The following is a 20,407-nucleotide window of genomic DNA, read 5'->3' as shown; positions in this document are numbered from 1 at the left end:
ACACACACACACACACACACACACACACATACACAACCCTACACACACAACGCACACACACACACACACACACACACATACATACACATACACACACACACACACACACACACACACACAGACAGTTCTGGAGATAGGAGGATCTTGTATGGGGCGTGGAGCACTACCTGAGTCCAAAGCTCGAACCACTCCCGCCCGCCCCAAATTGTCTGCCCTACAGGCTGACACCTGCACTGCTCCACTTCCAGTTCTGCTTCCAGTTGAATGGCTGAACTCCGGCTCGCTGAACGCCGGCCCTCCTCCGCTGCCCCTTAACGGTCTTAAGGAGGCCGGGACCGCAGCGCTGCCGCGCAGACGGGCGTCAGACCGCCTATCGATCCTCCGGAGAGGCACTCCGCAGACCCTTTAGCAGCCGGGGGCAACAATCGGACGAATGAATGACCGAGGAGCTGGATATGATCCATCAAAACTCAGGGCGAGCGGGGCAGCCGTCACGACGGGGGCGACTCGGGCGGTGGGGGGGTCCTTTCACGCAGGCCGGGTGATCATTGGTTCCATATTGGGTTTCTTCACAGGCGGTTATAAATCACGGCCGCGTTCTGCAAACGGAACGCAGGGCTGATCTTTAAAGCGGAGGAGCGCGTGCGTTTTTCACCACCGCGAGCGGAGTGATGTCACCCTTATTGCACCTTCTCGCAGCGAGCTAGGCTTAAAACATGCGCAACATAGGCCTACACGTAGAGCGGTGCAGAAGGTGAACAAAGCACCTGCTGTTTCACACCATTTAAATACTTAGCGCCTTATTACCATTATTATGATCTATTTGTGGACTTCAGATTCACATTTACACCAACTGGCAGATGATTCTAAAACACATCTCTTTGGAAGCCTGGCTCTAGAGTGATTGTTCTACCCTCAAAGCTGGACTTCTGTACTCTTCCTATCTGAGAAACAGCGCATACGCTGTTAGTGATGCATGACTTGGGATTCAACAACCGCGGCAGAAGGATATCTTATCTAGCATAAGAAATAGGCCCAGAAGATAAAAATCTGGGGAGGCATAAACTACAACAAGACCAGGTCAAAACCTAGTGGGCCGATATGGCTGGACCTAACACACTTCACCCGGCCGACCAATGGTGTAACCTTATAACTCGGCCGACCAATGGTGTAACTTCATCACTCAGTCACTCAGTCACAGACATTCGCGTTTATAGTGCTGGCCCCGCTGTTGCGGTCGAGCCAAAAATAGTAACAATAATAATTTTGCTAAATCTTCCCGCCTCCTGAAAGAAACCACTCTCATCCCCTGAAAAGGATAAACAAAAAAAACAAACCCAGAAGTCTTAATTTACCGGGGTCAGTCTGTATGTGGGCATGTCAGATCTCTTAAGGACCTCTTCAGCCTCATGTTTCGCCCGTGACAGAGCAGCAGCCCCGGGAGGTGCAGCCACAGGACACCCTGCGAACGATCCGCCACGCATGCGGTCCCTTGGAAAGCAACCGCACTGTAAGGGGCAGCCTGAGAAAAGCTACTGAGCTACCAGCAGCAGCCCCCCCCCCCCCTCCCATTCACATGCTGGGGCCAGCCAAAGAGGCTTGGCGAGGATGGGCGTCTTAATAAGCCGCTAATCTCTGGTTTTCGCAAAACGCGACACCCCCACGGGGCCCGGATTCTGCTCCGCACCCCCCACAAACGACAGAATTACGAGATAAAGGCTCCCGAGCCCCGCCCCCTCCCCCTCGGCGTGGAGCCTGCCCTCCTGGTGACATCACCCTGCAAGCCCTGCTGGGATACCAGACGAGCAGGCAATTGAAGTGTACAGCTTCTCTCTGCAGCTGGGTACGGGGGGGGGGGGGGAGAACTTTGAAAAACCAGAAGAACCGTGCCAGAGGCAAGAGGCTGTTAATAAAGGACCCTACCCCAGCACTTCCCCAAGACCAAAGCATCTGCCAGTCTGCTGGTTTGTGCTTAACTTAGCAAGAATAGAAATGAACGGGAGCCAGCATGCTGCAATACAACTGTACCACTGTGAAAGAAGCAGCTAGATTAGTGTAGTATTAACAAGTCACATATTATCCCACGGGGTTAAATTTAACCACAAACGTGCAATGACTGAGCAGCAACTGGAGATCCTATTTAAGCGAAATCTTACAGGCAGAGAGAGACTATATTAAATGAAAGATGTCGAGAGGGAGAACTTCAACGATTCTTAAACCAAACATTTTTTCTGTAGGAGAAGAATGGTATTCTCTGGGGTTGAAAGTGCAAGGCTCAACTAAACCGCCCCAATGACAGTTGCCTAAACCGTAAGCAAACCAACATCTCAAGATGGGTTTCCCTGGTAACCACACACATGAAGGCGACCCCAATGAAAGCCTGAACACCGCAACTGTAAATGGTGGACTCGACCTGAGCATGGTGCCCCACCGATACCCAAACCCCTCCAGAAAACCTAAATCTCTGCATGACTGGATGCCAGTGGCCAGCCAGTCAGTCCGACTAAGTCATAAATCTGCCCACACCCTGCATGCCTCTTCCTCCCTTTCAGAGGGGAGAGGCACAGACTTATCCGTTCCGATTCTGCCAATAGGACCTTTTGACATCTTTGGGCAGGATTCAGACATTTCCCACCCCTTTAATTTTAGATTATGGAGCCAGGATGCACAGCAAGACCCGACAGGCCATCCCCAATCCATTGTGCTCAATTCTAGAAAAAAAAAAGATAAAAAATAACAGCCTGCATATTAAAGCCAATCATGCGTCTGGGAGATCCTGCAATACAGATACCTGTAAACTCTGGGTTAAGGTGCAGATCGAAGGATCTGTGCAGTTTAAATGTTACGTCTGTTTCACACTCCCGATTCGTTCTGACCCTGCTGTGAAGGTTAGCCTTCTTGCTCTAAGCGAGGATTTAAAATCAGTGTGCCGGCTCTGTTACCAAGGGCTCAGACGAAAAAACAAACAAACCAGCAAACAAACCATTTTAAATGCCACAGCTGTTTATTTTATGGAGCGTCGCCATGGGCAACATTAAAGGATGCTCGCCTTGTATTAAATAAACGCACTCATATAACCCACTCATTCACACATACAAGCCCCCCCCCAAATTACCACTGATCCACAAAAAAATTTTATTTGGCTTATACATCTGAAGACAAACAAACACAACCCTCCCCGTTTTGTTAACACTCAGGCATTTATCAGACAATCTTACTCAGAGCAACAACAAAAGTACGCTAAAGGTTAAGGCAAGGAGCAGAACCAATTCAATACCCCAGTGTCCCAAGCACCAGCCGTGAATACATAGGCCTAACTCTAAGACAAAGTTAAGCACCAGTTACAGGGGAAGAGGGAGACTGAGAGAATGTAGCGCTTTAAGCAGCAAGTGTGTGTTTGAGAGGACAGCACAACGGAACGGAACTGAGGCCGAGGCCGATACGCTACCGCCGAGGAAACCGCTCTGTAAAACAAGAGCTTGGGATTCAGCGCCCAGAGCAGCTGCACTGCGCTGAATTTGGACTCAGTCTCTGAGGCTGGCTTCGGGGCTCGCCGCGCGGTGTGCTCAGGCCTGAACGTGTTGTCCGAGAAGCCGCTAATTTCTCAGCCGTTACCTCGCGTGAACTTACGCCAGGCCTGAACGGCTAAAATAATATTTAGGAGACCCCACCCTGAGTAACCGTGCCACTCTGGTTAGCGGATCGGGAAAAGTCCCTAAAAATGTCAACAGTTGCCACCTCAAGCAGGATATGCCCCAAGCTCAGCAGCTTTGCATTGACACATTCATGACTGTCATTTGGATACTTTTCAAAAACGTGTGGCATTACATTTCAGTGGAGCAGTGTGTGCGTAGAGCTTGGAGACATGAGTTAGCGCATTCATTTCTGCTACAGAATGCATGTCACCCAATGAGAAGCAATATTAGTAGTTCACTTGGCTAACTGCCTGGGTCTGAAAACCGCAGCAGATTTATAACCCCCCGTTACAAACGCACAGGTGTGACATGCCCTGAATCCATGGCGAGGACCAATCAGGCTTCAGATTATTTGTCAATGGGGAACATGGTGGATAATGCTGTGCTTTCAGTGAGGAATAAGTTGTCACTGTGCCAAAAACCCAAGGACCAGATTCATGAAATTAAGCCACCAAAATACACACAGAGAAAGCAAAAAGCCATCGAATTGCCCAAACCATAAGCAAACCAATATCTCTTCTGTTTTCGACGCTTGTGCAAAAAACAGAACCAAAACTGGTGCATTCTTACACTCACTAGAATAAACACCCCTATGGCAGTGTAGGAGAGATGACAGATGGCAAACTGTGTGGTACACGGTAACGTTTTGGCACATTTGGCTAAACCTTGAAGGCAACATCCAAATCTGTGAATGTCAGCATTCCATTCTCTTTGTGTGCAGGACTTACGGTCGTGAAAATCATGGACTCTTACGATCTCGGCTTTCTTATGAGTTCTATCCATGCCTTATAAAGATGACTACAATATGGATTTAGCGGGAAACAGTACATGGCTTTCTCCCATAAATGTGATTACCTTTCCTGCCACTACCTTTCGTTTGCTTACAGAAAAATAACATGCCACATTGCTTTAAATGACAAAGTGAAACATTTTAAAAGCGCCAGGAGAGGACCCCAGGGGCGAATAGTAATTAACATTCCTTCTGAACGCACAGTTAATGAACACCGCAGACAAGAGAGTGAATAACAAGGCCTACTTACCCCATTCTCTTTATTCCTATTTTGCCAACAAATACACAAGCACCCTGGTGAATATTTTTAGAAGCGGTGTTAAAAAAAAACATTTTAATTCTTCTATATTCAGTGAAGCACTGAAAGCTCCGGTGGTGGGTGGGGGGGTGCACTGATGGAATTTAAATATAGCCGATTTAAATGTCCTCATTTTCATGCAGCCTGGATTAATGGGTTCCACACATCTTACCGAATGCTGGGAAACAATCCTGGCCTCTGGTGGGCCTCTAATGTTGGCTACCGGAGGTACTACACTTTACCCTTGTGAGCCGGCCTTCACTCTTTCACAAAACAAAAGCTCACATCCGCACTCCCTCCAAAACAGGAAGCACATTAGGAAGCAACCATTAATGCAAATTACTATTGCAGACAACAGCGACTGTAAAACCAGCCTCAAGCGTGATACCAAGCAATCCATCCAATTTTTTAAAGAACATAAAAAGGTTTCCCAGACTGTGCAAACTTTATAAACCGCACTGAAGTGTATCCAGTATAACAGAATGGGCTTCTAAAAATCTGTGTTTAATGCAGATAATATTTTTTTTAAATAGAGTAAAATACAAAAATAAATATTTTAAATCACACTGAAAACACGAAGGTATTCAATTACATTTTTTCTCATTCGATACATATTGTTTTCATTCAACACATAATCAATACCTTTCTGACATTTCTGAACTTCTTATGGAAAACAGACTTCATTAGCCTTACACTGCCGAGCCAGTGCTTTGGCTCTATTAAGCATGCGTGTGATAAATCCTTGCACACATCCACTCTGAGGGTTTTGTCCCAGACTGTAGAATGTGGCCCGTTGGTCACAATGCCAGGCCCTGAATTATAGTCTACAGGAGGGTCTCACGCAGGCTGATGATGACAGACACTTCAAAGGCCTTCTAAGCAGACATCTGCACTCCATTGTGCAGGATGTCACTCTCTCCACAGGGGACTTGCAAAAACACCCTACTGCTCATTTGCAACATGCACAGTGTCAATGCCAATGAGGCGCTCGCGCAACATTTTCACTAAATGCTAAGCGGCATGGTTTAACCTGTATTATAATCCACTGTCTGCCCATTTCTCAGCCAACCAGCGAGGTATGGGCGCGTCAGCATACACCTCATACTTTTATGGACTGAGTGGGACACACAGCCGGTTGAGTTCAAAGGGGCTGAACTTTCACATATTCATTGACCCTGTTATTATGGCTTTGTTTTGTGACACTGACATTGCAGCAACAACAGTTATAAGTTAGTTATCAAGCTAGCTGTACATTTATACCACAGGAAAATGTAAAAAATTGTAAAAAAATGTAGAAAATTAACTCATTTTTCTGGATAACCATCTCCATGCTAATTTAATTGGACAACTCATAATAGGGTTGATTACAAGCACCAGATGGCCAATTGGTAATCAGGGACCAATTGAAATCAACATATAAGTATATTAATAGCCTGTGTAAAAATGTGGATGATTAACCTCATTTTACCTCCTGAGAATTCAAAAGCAAATATTCAAAGAAGAAAGTTTCCTGCTTAATATTCCATGCAGAGGTGTCTGCTGTTAGTTGTTACAAACCATAATCACTACTTTCTGTACCAGGTGACAAAGTAACATTTTTGTTACTGTTGCAGTGAACTCAGTCCAGACATTATCATGTGAAGGGTACAAACTGTGCTGAAGATACTGTCCACACAGTCCATAAGCTTGTCCACAAAGTGTTCAAGATGGTGATAACCAAGTAATCGTTCAGGAACCCAGATCATGCATGAGGTCAAAATGACAACAAACATCCTGAATGTAATCTAGCAAAAAACACAAGAGGACGACCGAATGATAAAATACAATTTTGTACAGCTACACTTTACATTTTTCTTTCCATTTTATCTTCGGCTTTGCAGAGACTGTGTATTACACAACCTGATTTCAGGCTTTTATCCTTCGAGACTTCAGTAACGATCCACGATAAATCACGTTTACCTCTTTCAGCTGAATTAATGGGGCAAGTCATGTCCAGCATGGCCCCAGTGATTCCCAAATCAGCCAGCAGTTTTCTGAAGAATATTTCATAACAGTCAATAGTTCCACTTCCCAAGCCATTAGTTCACAATTTAGTTTAAGTTAACATCAACAGTCACACCCCTTTTCTTGTTTTAGGCTATCTTTTGTCACATTATACAAAGGAATAAGCCATGTAAATATTACAATGTAAACTGAACCAGTAAGCCAAAAGCACCATAATAGCTCACACATGGTACAGGAATGCCTTCTTCACATAACAAGACCAGGTTAAAACCCAGTAGGCTATATGGCTGGACCTAACACACGTGATCCGGCCGACCAATGGTGTAACTCCATCACTCAGTCAGTCAGTCACAGACATTCGCGTTTGTACGGCTGGCCCTGCTGTTGCGGTCCAGCCAAAAGCAGACTTGGGAGAGGAAGAAAGACAGAAGACAGACCTCAGGTTTTCAATGGGAATTAATAAGTATTCCAAATACTGGATATTATTTCTCACCTTCTTGCAGATGGATCACATTGAAAAGACACAGCAGTAAGTCAATATTGATACAGGTCCCAATGTCAAACTGGGTCTCATACTACCCGCACAGTGGAGCACACAGAGCAACAGTGAAAGCTGCACAATGAACTGAATACGTCTCTTTCTGTTTATCAACTCAGGGAACTCTATTGGACAAAGACAGTAACAAAAGCAACCCTAAAATCCATACGTTATCCAAACTGTATGATAAAAAAGTAAAATTTCAATAAATTTAGCGTGGATAAAATGTGGGCACCCAAGCAAATGCTATGTATTGTACATAAACATGTAAATAATAAATGTTAAGTTTTTATATAGTTATGCTTAACTTCACAAATCATGGGAGCATCAGAATGACATGAGGGAAGGAAGGTCTCACCTCACCTAACTACAACTGTTCCAGATCCATAAGGCATTCTATTCCGCCAAATAACTCACCACACGGCACCGGCAAACTGGCCTAGCTGAAAGCTGGCATCTGACATACTTGACAGTCCATGAAAATAATACACTTTCCACTTGTGCACCTGTCAAGCCACAGAAGTTAAGCATAACGTGCCCCAAGCAAGATAGCTGGCGCTAGCTATGCTTAACTAATATAGACTGCACCTACGCCCATAAATAACTGAACAGTGAGACAGCAGATTTACAACTTGCTGGGACTTCACAATTTCAGCACTACCAACAGAGGAGTCACAAGGAAAACATACAAAGTTATAGCAGCTTAGTATTAAACAAGAACCAAGCTTAAACAATAATGACATGTAGCCAACGCACAGACACGGCAGGCAGTAGCAATGCATTTAAAACAATTTCTCTGGCTGACCCAGTTCAGCAGCAAATCCAAACAGGCCCAGGTATCACCTCAACGAGGCTTTTTCCCCCCTCTATTTTAGACAGGTGCACAATGGCTGCATCAATAAGCTCTTCCATAATCAGCTGTAGGCGACTCCCATTACAGTGTAGCTTGTTAGTTAATTTCGTGGCATTATATAAAATACCACTTATACATAATGCCACTTAGCTGTTTTACCTTTAACCCAGGTTGCAAGCAAAGCGGATGCGTCATAGCTGTAAGCCAAATTGTGAAATAGCACCTGGCATGATTCTGCCTATACAAGTAGCTACCGTTACATACATTACGTCATTCCAAACATTTTACATTTCAGGAAAATGCCCCCAGCTGTAAATACCGTTACTCACAAGTTAAGAGAAGTTCAGCTAAGGTAACCGGTATTAAGACTTGCCAAGTTAACCAACATTTGCTTTCAGAAAAGTTAGCTGGGGGTTAGCTGGCTAATTTACTTAGTTTTGCTAGTTAAAGCTTTTGTAACGTTAGTCTAGTCAAACGTTCCAGTGCATTTTCTTCGCTAGTACCGTTAACTATAATTAAAGGTCTGTGTAACGTTAGCCAATCTATAAAGTAAATTTTAAATAACGGGTGCTAAATATTTAACATGCATGTCGTTCCTGTTAAATGTTGTCTAACGAACAATATTTTCAGGAAAAATCTAATGTTAGCTTCCCAATTAACTAATGGTAGATGTCTCGCTCTCATTCCACGTGCTTTATCAAACAAATTGGTAACAATTTAGATAACCAATATTTACTAGCCAGGACAGCTAATGTCAGCATTCCACCAGAACTAGAACAAGTCCAGAAGCGCCCTACCTGGCTAACACGCTTCCATGGGTCTGCAGCTGGTGGGTTTGCAGTTTAAAAGAAAGCCGATGCGGCTTCATCACAATTGAAATGTTACTTTTAAGCACTTTTGTTGTTAGTTTCATCTTACCTTGTTTGAAGTAGCCCTGGCAGACATTTTGTTCCCTTCCTCCCAGTGGAGCAAGTTTCGTGTTGTAACGTTAGCTAGGCAGCTAGCTATATATCACTCAAACCAAATCAGGAAAATTCCTTCTTCGATCTCTTGCCCAGCTGCTGCCGCGCCGGGCAGTACGGTCTCACTTTCTCAGGACTCTCACAGACATGTTAGCAAAAATACCATATAAAAAGTCCAAAGTTCAATCCGCTAGCTAGCAATCTACTTTCTTCCACCCAAACACAGCTAGCGTGCCAGCTACAAGAGCATCAAGGTATGATTTCAGTTACTACGATCCAATGAGTCCGACAGTTTATCCTGTGATGTGTTTGGTGTGCTTATAATTTATTGAGCGTGTTGAAATTTGGGGGGAAACGCGGAATAATGTCTCCACGGTTCCAAAGCAATACAACTGCAATGGCAGGATCCGTCTGCCTCTTACAGCTCCCTCGCTTCTCCTCTCTCCAAGCAACAACCGTGACATGTCTGACTGGGACAATCCATTGCATTCCTGCGGGGGTGGTACCGGGTAGAACCAGTGTAGGATCACACTGATGTATATAATCAGCTGAAGCCTTTTCAGTTAAATGTTTGCTATAGCCACAGCTGTACACATAGCGGGCATATCGGTCAAAGAGATACGTCAGTACAACTGGTATGTATTTATATATAATTTCCGTTTTGCGTATCCCTCCCAACAACAAATAGGATGACAAAACTTCAGTGGAATTTTCATCACTCGCTGTCGTCGATGAAAGGGGAGAGGTAAAAGGTTGATGATTTGGATTCCTTATTTATTCCATAAACATTCACGACAGTAATCGAAGTGAAAACTGTGACATCGTTGCTTGCTTCAGGCAGTTGAAATCCACCCGATGAAGTTTGAAGAAAAAAAATGTAGCATATAAGCACAAAGTAGAGCTACCAGTCACAATAGTATCGAGTAGCTTCTTCACAACCACATAGTTGGAGTGGTTGAAAATTGGTTGCTCTTTAAACAATATCCACATTCATTCCGCCTTGCTGCAAACAAGTATTTTTAGATACACTAAAACAATAAGTTTTCATATTTATATGCAAGTTTTAGAGTACATTTTATTTGAAAACTACAATACTACTATAACTTGCGGTCAATTGTGATCACCTGAGTTTTCATTTTGACTGCCAGCCAATGTCCTCGATTTAACTTTTTTTTTTTAAGTGGAACTTTAAAAGGAATGATTCTTTTTTTCTCCATTGAAATGCTATGTCAGACCTTACTGCAGCTTTTGTAATGCCCGGAAAACAAAGTTAACTCCCCGTTTTATATTTTCTTGTTCTACTGTTCAGTGACACTGAATGCTAATGAAGCTCACACCCCACAAAATACATGATTGAATTTATTATCTCATTTTGGTTGATAAGGCTGCATGAGACTGAATGGAATGGCAATGGTTTAGTTTATAATGTGTCCAACACTTGAAATCTGACATTAAAAAAAATAAAAAAAACATGTTGGATGCATTTGCACAAGGTAAACCTTTGAAACCATTTTCTAAATTTATAACCCAAAAACAGAGAAGGCAGACAGCTGCTATACTGGGCCCCTTTTTAAATTAAATTGTAAATACTATCACTAAATATTTATTATTCATTTCCCTGTAATCTATCAACGTGTATTGCTCACCATAGAAAGGAATGGAAGATGAATATATGTCATCTTCTCTCAGATTATTTCACATATAATTCATATGAACTACTATTGCATATTTTGTATTATGCAACACCTTATTTTGTATAATATACATAAAGGTCAATTCATGACAAGCCTTTGTCTTTAAAACAGTATAGACTTTCCAGACTTCCCATATTGTTTACATTGGCTTTTTAAACAACTAATCTCATAAAATCTCACCAAATAATCTGTTTAGAATGATGTGAGCATCCACTAAATAGTCATCAGACTTTTTATAGCACTGACATGGTATTCCAAGAAAGGGGCAGTCACAATTTGTGGTAATTTATTGAAAGGATTGCAGACAATAAATTCTTGCAATCTGTACTGAAACTGCACCTTGCACTGAGGAACAGACCAATTTACAATCAACTGCCTCGAATGGATCTTGTGTAATCTTTGGAGCGAGTCCACACACAGGTGCCTCACTTGTAATAGAAACTCAGTTCAGCTTGCGTAACTCTGTTTTATTTTAAGCAATAGCAAGTGAACAAGCTTAAAAAGCAAATATGACTGCAACCATTCATCCAAATCCTTCATTAGATTGCATCGCATTTCATTACAGGCGGCTCATCCTGTAGCATTCATGAAGAAAAAATGTTCCAAACAAAAAGGACATTCCTCATGTTGTCCTCAGCGGCCCCCGCAGATTGGGGCATGCGTAATCTCTAACGCTGGTTTTGCTTTTCGTTAATGAGCAACCTCACAGGAAACCTCAGGCCTCGTCGCTGTTGCGCAGGCTGCTTCCTATGGCTCCGTGGGGCCCCGCCCGCAGGACGTGCTAAACCACAGCCGCAGACCTCAGCTGGCATTGTTTTAAACGAAACAATGGGGGCTACTGTGCGGCTTCCCCCACGGAACAGATCAGTCCAGTGGTGCTACAGCATACTGGATAACAATACAGGGAGGCTCTGTTTGGCACAGCAGCGACCACAACAGTGGATAGAAAGTGAGATAACTTCTCTTTAAAGCAGTTTAACTTACTCCTCAGCTCTGTAACTGTCTGGAGCCATTAAGAAGAGCTGTACAAGAACAGACTGAAATGCTGCGCATATCCAAAGACAGGAAACCTAAATCCAAAAAACGTGTAAAACAAATGGCAAGTCCGATTCAGGCAGGAATGATTTAAAAAAACTAAACTGGTTTTCAAGGAGTTTTGATCCAGGGACCCCCATCCAGACTCAAAGACATCCTAGGGACCCCCATCATAAATTAAAATGGGTTAAAATTTTAAAAATGTTTATATTTAGAAATATCTTCCCAAATCTATATATAATGGTCATTGCATATCAAGTCTGGCCAGGGACCCCCCTACAACACCTTCAAGGAACCCCATGGGTCCGCAGACCCCCTGTTGAAAATCCAGGATATAAAACATATCGCTGACTCACCAGTAACATTTCTGCCAAGTGGTAGGAGGAGGTGTGTTTTACTTAATTTGACTTATTCATAATGAACAGCCTGGTAAGCCTGCAAAAGTCCTTTAGAATATTGTTGATTTTTTCAATGTGAGTGTATGCACAGCACTTCAGTTTGGGGATGCGGCAATGATGGTTTGGTCCTTTAATCAATTCTCATTTTATGCAGAAAAATCAACATTTAGATTTTTTTATCTTGGTTGTTTAAAAAACCTTTCACAGAAATGGATGCTTAAATCAAAAACTATATGCTGTGATCATGTTACAAGACTACAAAAAAGCAATGTGTCTGTTTTTAAACACTTCAATAATTTGATTGTCCAACACATCAGATGAATAATGAAAACATAAGCAAGAACCCTGTTTTTACATAACGAGTGAGAGCTCATTTTCTCTGTGTCATATTCTGAAAAGATGGAGATTGATGTTTCTGTTTGCACAAAGCTATCTAACCATCTTAAAAACAGTCCTAGCAGACATTTTAATTTATCTGGCCTTCATGTTCACTTGACTATTTTAGTACAAAACATGCCTCTCCGGTGATCTCAATGCAAAGCTGGCTGGGGCTCAGAGGTGCTTTTTATAAGGGCTCATTATTTTTGCAGCAAATGACATTGTTACACAAAACTAAATGACAATGTCCTCTGACAGCCTGGACTTTGGAAAAGGGTGCGAGATGAATGGTAGCTGTTTCTGGTCACACTTGGCCAGATAAAGACAAGCCAAGATTTTACAATCTGATGTGCATTTTCGCACCTTAAACCAACAATCGGAGACTGTGCTCTCCTGTTGCTATTCACTGTGTAATTCATAGCAAAGAGCACAAGGAATAAAAGATCAAGAAGGTCAAGAAATAGCCCATGCAGGAGGTGTACACCAAGTACAAAGCACCTGTAGCCAGTAAATGAAGAGCATATGCCCTTCTTCCCTCTTCAACATTCTGTTACTCAACATAAGAAATGTAGTACAAGGATCCACTACTACCAGAATCTATGGAAAGGATTGCAGACAAATCATTGTCCATCTTAGTAGTCCGTTGGTGCAGCAGCACCATGCATAAGTGTTTGGAGGGGGGCATCCACTTCTGAGAATGATGCTTTTTTTGTGTGCGTGTGGGAGGGGGGGGATGGCATGGAGAAGTTGGGGATACTTATTTTATATCCTTCCTGTGTGTATGTTTGTCCTGTATTTAAATGTCCGATTTCCCTACATGATGTTGTCTCAGGAGTTGCGAGATCAGTCTGAAGTCGCCATCTCTAGCCTCCATCATCTGTCCTTTTCTGGAAGGTATCCAATGCTCTTGTGGTCTTGTTGGTCTGCCGCAAGTACAGTGATGTCTGATTAAGTTACTGTTGAGTATACAGTTTCCACAAGAGTAAGTGACCGATGCCTTGTGTATCTCTCAGTCACCAATGCCTTGTGTATTTTTCAGTCAGTATTATCAGTATCTTTTTTCTGATAATTCTGTCCCTTAACTTGTACAAAAACACACACACACACACACACAAACATGCAACGCAATTGTCCAGTTGACTGGTGGAAAAAGGTGCCTCTGACTAAAATACCTAGGCCTGCACAACGGAAGAATGTAAAATGTATATTCTATTGCGCATTTTAAAACTGCAGGATAAAAACAGATTACAGAACATTCACTGCAAGCCGGCTTCCAAAAAAAAAGAGAAAGAAATGGAAATAATGGATCTGCCTCCACCGACGGCTATAAACCCTCCACAGAAACACTCCCAGTCCCTCAAAAAGTGCATATCTCACCATAATGCATGCGCTGTCAGCCGATCTGCCGTCTCCGCTGATGGAACGAGGGGAGCCCGTGACACTAAAATGCGATCAAGAGCAGCTTTGCACCGCGTGGCTGCCCTGGCAGCCAGCGCTGAGTGCCCCAGAGCGGCAGGCCAACACAGGGGCTCAGGTGTACTCGCTGAAGGCTGAGCACACAAAAAAGCACCGTGTCAGAGAACTGGGAGAAAACACCAATAAGCCTGTGTGTGTGTGTGTGTGTGTGAGAGAGAGACACAGGGTGTATATGTAAGGGTGCAGGTATGAGTGTGTGTATGTGTGTGCATCGGTGTGTAAATACATGTGTATGACTGTGTGTGAAAAAGTGTGAAGAGGGAGGGAGTTAGTGTTCTTGCACACTGTCTATTAAGTAAGAAGAGGAAGTACAATACTCTATGAGGAAACAAACAGCAGGGAATGCAATTACAGGTAATGCAGCAATACAGTTGCCGCCAATGCACCTTGCTCATCAGAAATTATTATGCAAAGACGGCCTCAGGTTTAGCCTCAAAAGGAGGGGTCATGAAGAACAATAAACGAGCAAAAAGCAACTCTCTCCCGTTGAGTTAACAGCTCTGAGCGAAAGATTCAAATCTAAGGGCAGGTTGCTGCCAACACCCATCTGTGATAAGGGAAGGAGTGGACTCTGCTTACATTTGCCCTTGCAGAAAGAAGTTCATGCAAGCCTCAAAAACGTATTTACAAATTCTTTCTTCTGTGAAGTGAAATCATTGAAAAGATTATTGGAGTCCCACTTTCATTCTTGTTGCTTATTCATGCAATGACACAAATGTATTACACAATGCATCATATATTGATCTACCAACGTACAATATGCAAAAGAGAAACTTTCCAAAATGATGGATGTTGGCATTCCTGCATGATCAAAAAAAGATCATGTGTCTCTGTGAGACACTAGGGTGATGGGATTACAGTTAAATAGTGTTTACATCCTCTGATGTGAAAACAGCAGTGAAATGAGAAAATGGGGAATGTGGTGGGGGGGAAGGGGGAGGGGAAGGCTCAGTATAAGCTCCAGTAATGAAATCCAATTCAGAGCAGTGAGGGGCAGGTGGATTTCCAGAGTTACGACGCCCATCTTCCTCTGCGTTAATTCAAAAACAGGTTTGTGCCTCTTATCTGGTTTCCTTTATGTTTTATTGACTCGGGGAACTCTCACCTTCATTACGACGCTCACAAGCTATAGCGCCCTGCTTCTCTCTCTAACCGCAACCCGATGAAGGTCAAGAGTGGGAGTCGGGCTGACAATGAATTTCTTTTAAAGATAATCCATTCGATAGAACAGAAATAACACAGGCACAAATAAAGCGGCATGTGCCACGCGTACTAAGACACACATGCGTGCAAGCACACACTCACAGACGTAAAGCCTACACTTTAAAAGGCATGACATTAACCCATTACCCCGCAAACCTATGCTGTTGCATTCTGGAATATTGAGGCTGCCCGCACGGCAAAAATATGAATGTCCTTTTGATAAATGTCCTCACTAGGAGTTCTGCAGAAAGGTGATTAGCGGGGATTCAAGGCAAACTTCCTGACTTGTTGTCACTAACGGGCTGAAACAAATATCTCGTATATATAATTGGTACTGTAGTGAGTTGGAGACACACTCATATTAATACTGAGCCTGCTGTGGCAATATGGCTGCGTGACTGTTAGGAAATGAGACAGAACTGACTTCCAGGTGGAGCCCAGATGACGTAACTGACCTGCAGATAATTTGAATGGCGCACCTGTGCCTGGGTGCGCACAAGGCATACTGGCGCAGCATGTGATAGTGAAAATCCACCACCAAACAAAAACCTGAATGGAGAAATCCAACAAAACGCAAAGGCTGGTACAACTGCCCATCTGCAAAACACCATCCGGGCCAAGAAAGCAGTTTGCTTACCAGGGGTAAGTGACCTCTCTCTATGGCACCCCAAAGCTAAGTGCACTACACAGGTAGAACTGACGACCACAATAACGCATTCACGTTGGGACAGCATTTGCTTGCTTTAAGTTACGGATAGATGGCCCAGCAATGGGTCCCCTAGACTGAGCGTAACCATTGGAGCTCCCTGGTCTGTAACTGATGTCATGTTGTCTACAGAGCTCAAGTTTAGCCTTAGAAAAGGGAAACGCTCCACAAAACAGGAAAATAGGACCTGAGATGTGTTTTATACCACCAATATGAAAATTCAAACAATGTGTTTTCGCCTGGAATTTTGCTTTAAGAAAGAAAATCTTTACTACCTGCTTATGTTCTTGTGTACCGACTTGTGCTACAGATTCCAAATTCACAACACCCCCTCCAAAAACACTGAGCAGCTAGGAAGGGAATAAAACAAGCATTTTACAGGTTTAGAACAGATCCGTCTCAGAACACACCATGGATTTTATTAAGAAAGTCTTGCAATGGAAAGGTGTCAGTGACACTCCATAATCACATCATCACCTTCATACTCTGCTTTTGGTCCCCATCAGTGCAACATCTCTAAGGGTGGGGTTTTCTGATACATTCTTGTGAGTCTATATTTATCTGCTTAATGTGTAAAAAAAAAAAAAAAGGTTGTCTCTGTGTCTTGGTGAGGAAAAAATCCCCTAGGTCAGAAACAGGTCTGTGATTTTTCTTGTTTGTGAACCATTTTTATCAGCTTCTTCTCTCTTTCAGCCAACTTTGAAAAATACTCAATTGCAGTCCCAGCCTGACAGCATGTAAGACTAGTATTTGTTGGAATGTGGTCAGCTGCCACTTTTGGTCACTCTGAAGTCCACCATTTGTACAGTATAATGATTTTAATGGGCAGGAGGGAGGAGAGGTCGATAAGCGATTTTTTACATAACTGCCTCCACAGACACCGTCACATAAGCAGTTTTCAATGAATATGCTTATGCAAAATGATTCTGCAAGGCCATGTTAAAAGTTCAATGCATTCCGTAGGCTGACAGTAAAAAAGAAACATGCAATTAAGTTTGTAGTCACAGCTATTACAGAACATATTGAAGATCAATAGACAGATTCCCTTATCTAATGGATGTTCCACTTGAAGATGGTGCTCTTTGCAAGCAAAATTGATTTTCTTATACATTTTGAAAATGTATGTGTGCCTCCAATCAGTGGTCACTTACAAACGTTTACATCCAAAAGCAAAAACGGAATTCATATTCAGAGCCATTTCTTTGTTTGACATCAATTAAATGTTCACTTCAAATTGAAGTCCATTCAACCAATAAAAGAAGCATAGCACAAAAAAATTCTTCCTCGTCAACCCCAGTCACTGGAAATAAACGTATTAGGGGAAAAAAGAATGAAAAAGGATTAGCATCGCGTGACAAGAACAGAGCAAACAAAGGCTTGAAATGATCTAGGTTTCACCTCTTACACTTCCCTGTTAAGAACTACTCTTACTGACGGTGATGTGAAAACTTCCCAGGCAACTGGCAGAGCAGTCACGCAACTGACTGCTGACCGCGAGGAATAATTTAACCTTTCTGATTCGAACCACAGAAATAAATTCACCATAAAAAAGTCTAGTTTCAGGTGGGCGAGAGATGCATGAATGAAAAAGGACAGCACATCCCAGCCTGTCTTGCGCTGTCAGGTCAGCTTTCATCTTCTTCACTTGTGCCTCTCTAAGCTGACCTAAGTCTTTTTTTGCAGGAATAACACTATTATGGTACTTTTCTGTTACTCCAATTCAGTATTTATTCACGTGCTAATTGTTTTGTTAATACATTAGTTGCACGCACAGCCTAAATACATGGTAACTCAAGGTTTTTTTTTAAAACTGGGAAAAGAGAAAATACATCCACGCAGAGCCGCTCGCACACATCATGAGTGATTAAGGGATGAAGATGAAAGGAAGAGACGAGAGAAAGCCATTCTCAGCTCATGCCATCATTTCTGATTTAGACGAGTTCCTCTAAACTTGTCCTTTGAATAAACCTGTCGATGTCTCTCGTTATGTGGCTCTGGCGATCCATACAATTGCATGGATTTGTCATCAATCAACCCGAGGCAGTAAAATAATTAAGCTATTGTTTATCGCAGAGCAGTATGCTGGAGCTACAGTGTTGTGGAGTGGGCTCACGCGGATGAGAAAGTGTTTAGCCGGCAATCGAATGGCCGTTCTTGGCCTCGTTCGATTTGATTAGAGGGGCTGTAGTGTAAAGCCCTGGAAAATCACTTCAGGGTTTTATATAGGTATGAAAATATACGTGCGGCTTAACACAGCTTGGAAATTGCATTGTATCTAACCCCAGCATGAAGCAACGCTTGCCGTCCATGACACCAATGCCGAAAGTGCCAACATTAATCACATAACTCTCCACACACGTGCACAAAAACATGCATGCACACACGCGCATATTTAGGATATATGCACAGGTGACAAATTAAAGGAAAAACCAACATAAGGTGTCTCAGTAAGAAACAGCTTCAATGCGCCTTGGCATAACAGAGGGACTGGAACCCTCACTGAAGGGGTCAAACATTCAGGCCTATACCGTTCTCTTGGTGTACGCCACAAATGCCCTCGCCCACTTGTCAAGATATAGGATGAAGGATGACTCATCTGACCATTTCACTTTTTTCCATGGCTCTATAGACCAGTACCTATGCTTTTTGCACCACTGAATTTTCAAATGTGCATTTGTCTTTGTAATGAGGAATTTACTGTACGAAATGAGTATTGTAACTTATCGAACCTGTGTTTTGTAGTTGTTCCAATGACCTCGATATGCACTTTTGTATGTCGCTTTAGATAAAAGCGACTGCTAATTAAATGTAATGTAATGTTTATGCACTGCAACCCTACTATAATAACTCTCTCTACATAGTTGTTGACGAACTGTTCTTGCTGACACAGTCTGATCACATCCTGCATTGACATTCTCAGTCACCTGAGGTAGAGTTGCTCTTCTGTTTTTCCTTACATCTCGCACTAATGCACAAGCAACATGGTGATCGAATGTGCACTTTCCACCACTATTTACAACCATATTTACTGATGTATTTCCCATAGATCTAAATGCGGATGTCACTAGTCACTTTTACTATTGAAACACTAGCCAGTTGAGCTGTCTTTGTAACTGAAGCTCCTGCCATCCGTGCCCCAACAATGAACCTTCTTTCAAAGTCACTTAGATTTTTTCCTCTTGCCATCTTGATCCAAAATTGATGTCAACAGGGCCTGCTCAGCATTTTTATACATGCCACAGAGCCTGATATAGTGTTAATTGCTTATCATGCAGCACACCTGTATTGAAGCATCAGCATTCATAATGTTTCTCTAATTACTTATTCAGGTTTTTCCTTTAATCTATCACTCATCAGTATATATGCGTACAGTGAGCGCCAAGTTTGGGAAAAAGTCATATTTTTTCTCGATTTAAACTTTAATTCATATATGGTTAAAGTACAAATTCTCAGCTTTAATTAAAGGGTACACGACTGAAGAATTCTCACCATAATAAACACCTGTCGGACAGATTGGAAACACTCTTCAGGAAGCAGACGTGAATGTGTGACTACTCTCTGCAGAAGACTTAAATCCTGAAGACTGTTTCTGGTCTGTTGGACAGATTATCAGGGATTTTCCTTCATTACAGTGAGAATTCTTCGGTCATAAACTGTAGAGGTCTTCCTTGGCCCTTTGTGATTACTGAGCTCACCAGTGCTCTCTTTCTTCTTAATGATGTTCTAAACTGTTGATTTTTCATAAATGAAAGGTTTTGAGTTTTTCTCTGCCTGTTTTCTTATTTCTCAGCATCATAATGGCTTCCTTGACTTTCATTGGTACAACTCTGGTCATCATGTTGACAAACACCAATACTCTAAAGGCAATCAAATGCATAGAATCAAAACTAGGTACTGAATGCTTTCTTACACCTGCATGGAAGCAGTTTAACACACCCGACTAAACAAAAACACCTGTGAAGCCATTTGTCTCAAATGTTATAGTGCTCTGAATTGGAAGGGCTAAATAAATAAAATTAAATTAAAACTGAGAATTCTGCATTTAACCACTATAGACGTTTATACAAACAAATTGTGTGTACAGACCAAACAAGGAAAATAGTTTTGACCAAACTTAGGAGTCACTGTCAAATACAGGAGTATAATGATTAAGTTCAATGGAGTGATGTGGTTAATGTGTCACTGAACGCCATCCTGAAGAAGTAGAAGCAATCAAAGAAATAATGAAAGCTGACTAAAATAATTGTCCTCTGTTATAATTGGCGCTGCTAAGGTCACCTTTAAACAAGCTGCCAAGTTGACACTTCCTTAAACGTTTCAGTCATTTCAGGTGCAAATGGAAGAGCACCCTGCAAAAGGTGGGTCTTCATATACTGC

The 20,407-nt window shown here is 42.5% G+C and overlaps 1 protein-coding gene across 18 annotated transcripts in view; it reads right to left on the bottom strand.

Moving 5' to 3' along the window:
* LOC135255164 (tight junction protein ZO-1-like) overlaps positions 1-20,407 on the bottom strand; it is a 145,697-nt gene that overhangs the window by 59,343 nt on the left and 65,947 nt on the right. The window contains exon 1 of one of the 18 annotated variants that reach the window (XM_064335981.1): positions 9,097-9,784. The exons of the other annotated variants lie outside the window; for them this stretch is intronic. Coding sequence (XP_064192051.1) covers positions 9,097-9,123 — 27 coding nt within the window. The 5' untranslated portion in view covers positions 9,124-9,784. Of the gene's footprint in view, positions 1-9,096; positions 9,785-20,407 lie in introns of those variants that run through there. 18 annotated transcript variants of the gene reach the window in all.

This window comes from Anguilla rostrata, chromosome 5 (assembly GCF_018555375.3).
Source record: "Anguilla rostrata isolate EN2019 chromosome 5, ASM1855537v3, whole genome shotgun sequence".
Taxonomy (NCBI): domain Eukaryota; kingdom Metazoa; phylum Chordata; class Actinopteri; order Anguilliformes; family Anguillidae; genus Anguilla; species Anguilla rostrata.
This window is presented reverse-complemented; position numbering and strand designations above follow the sequence as displayed.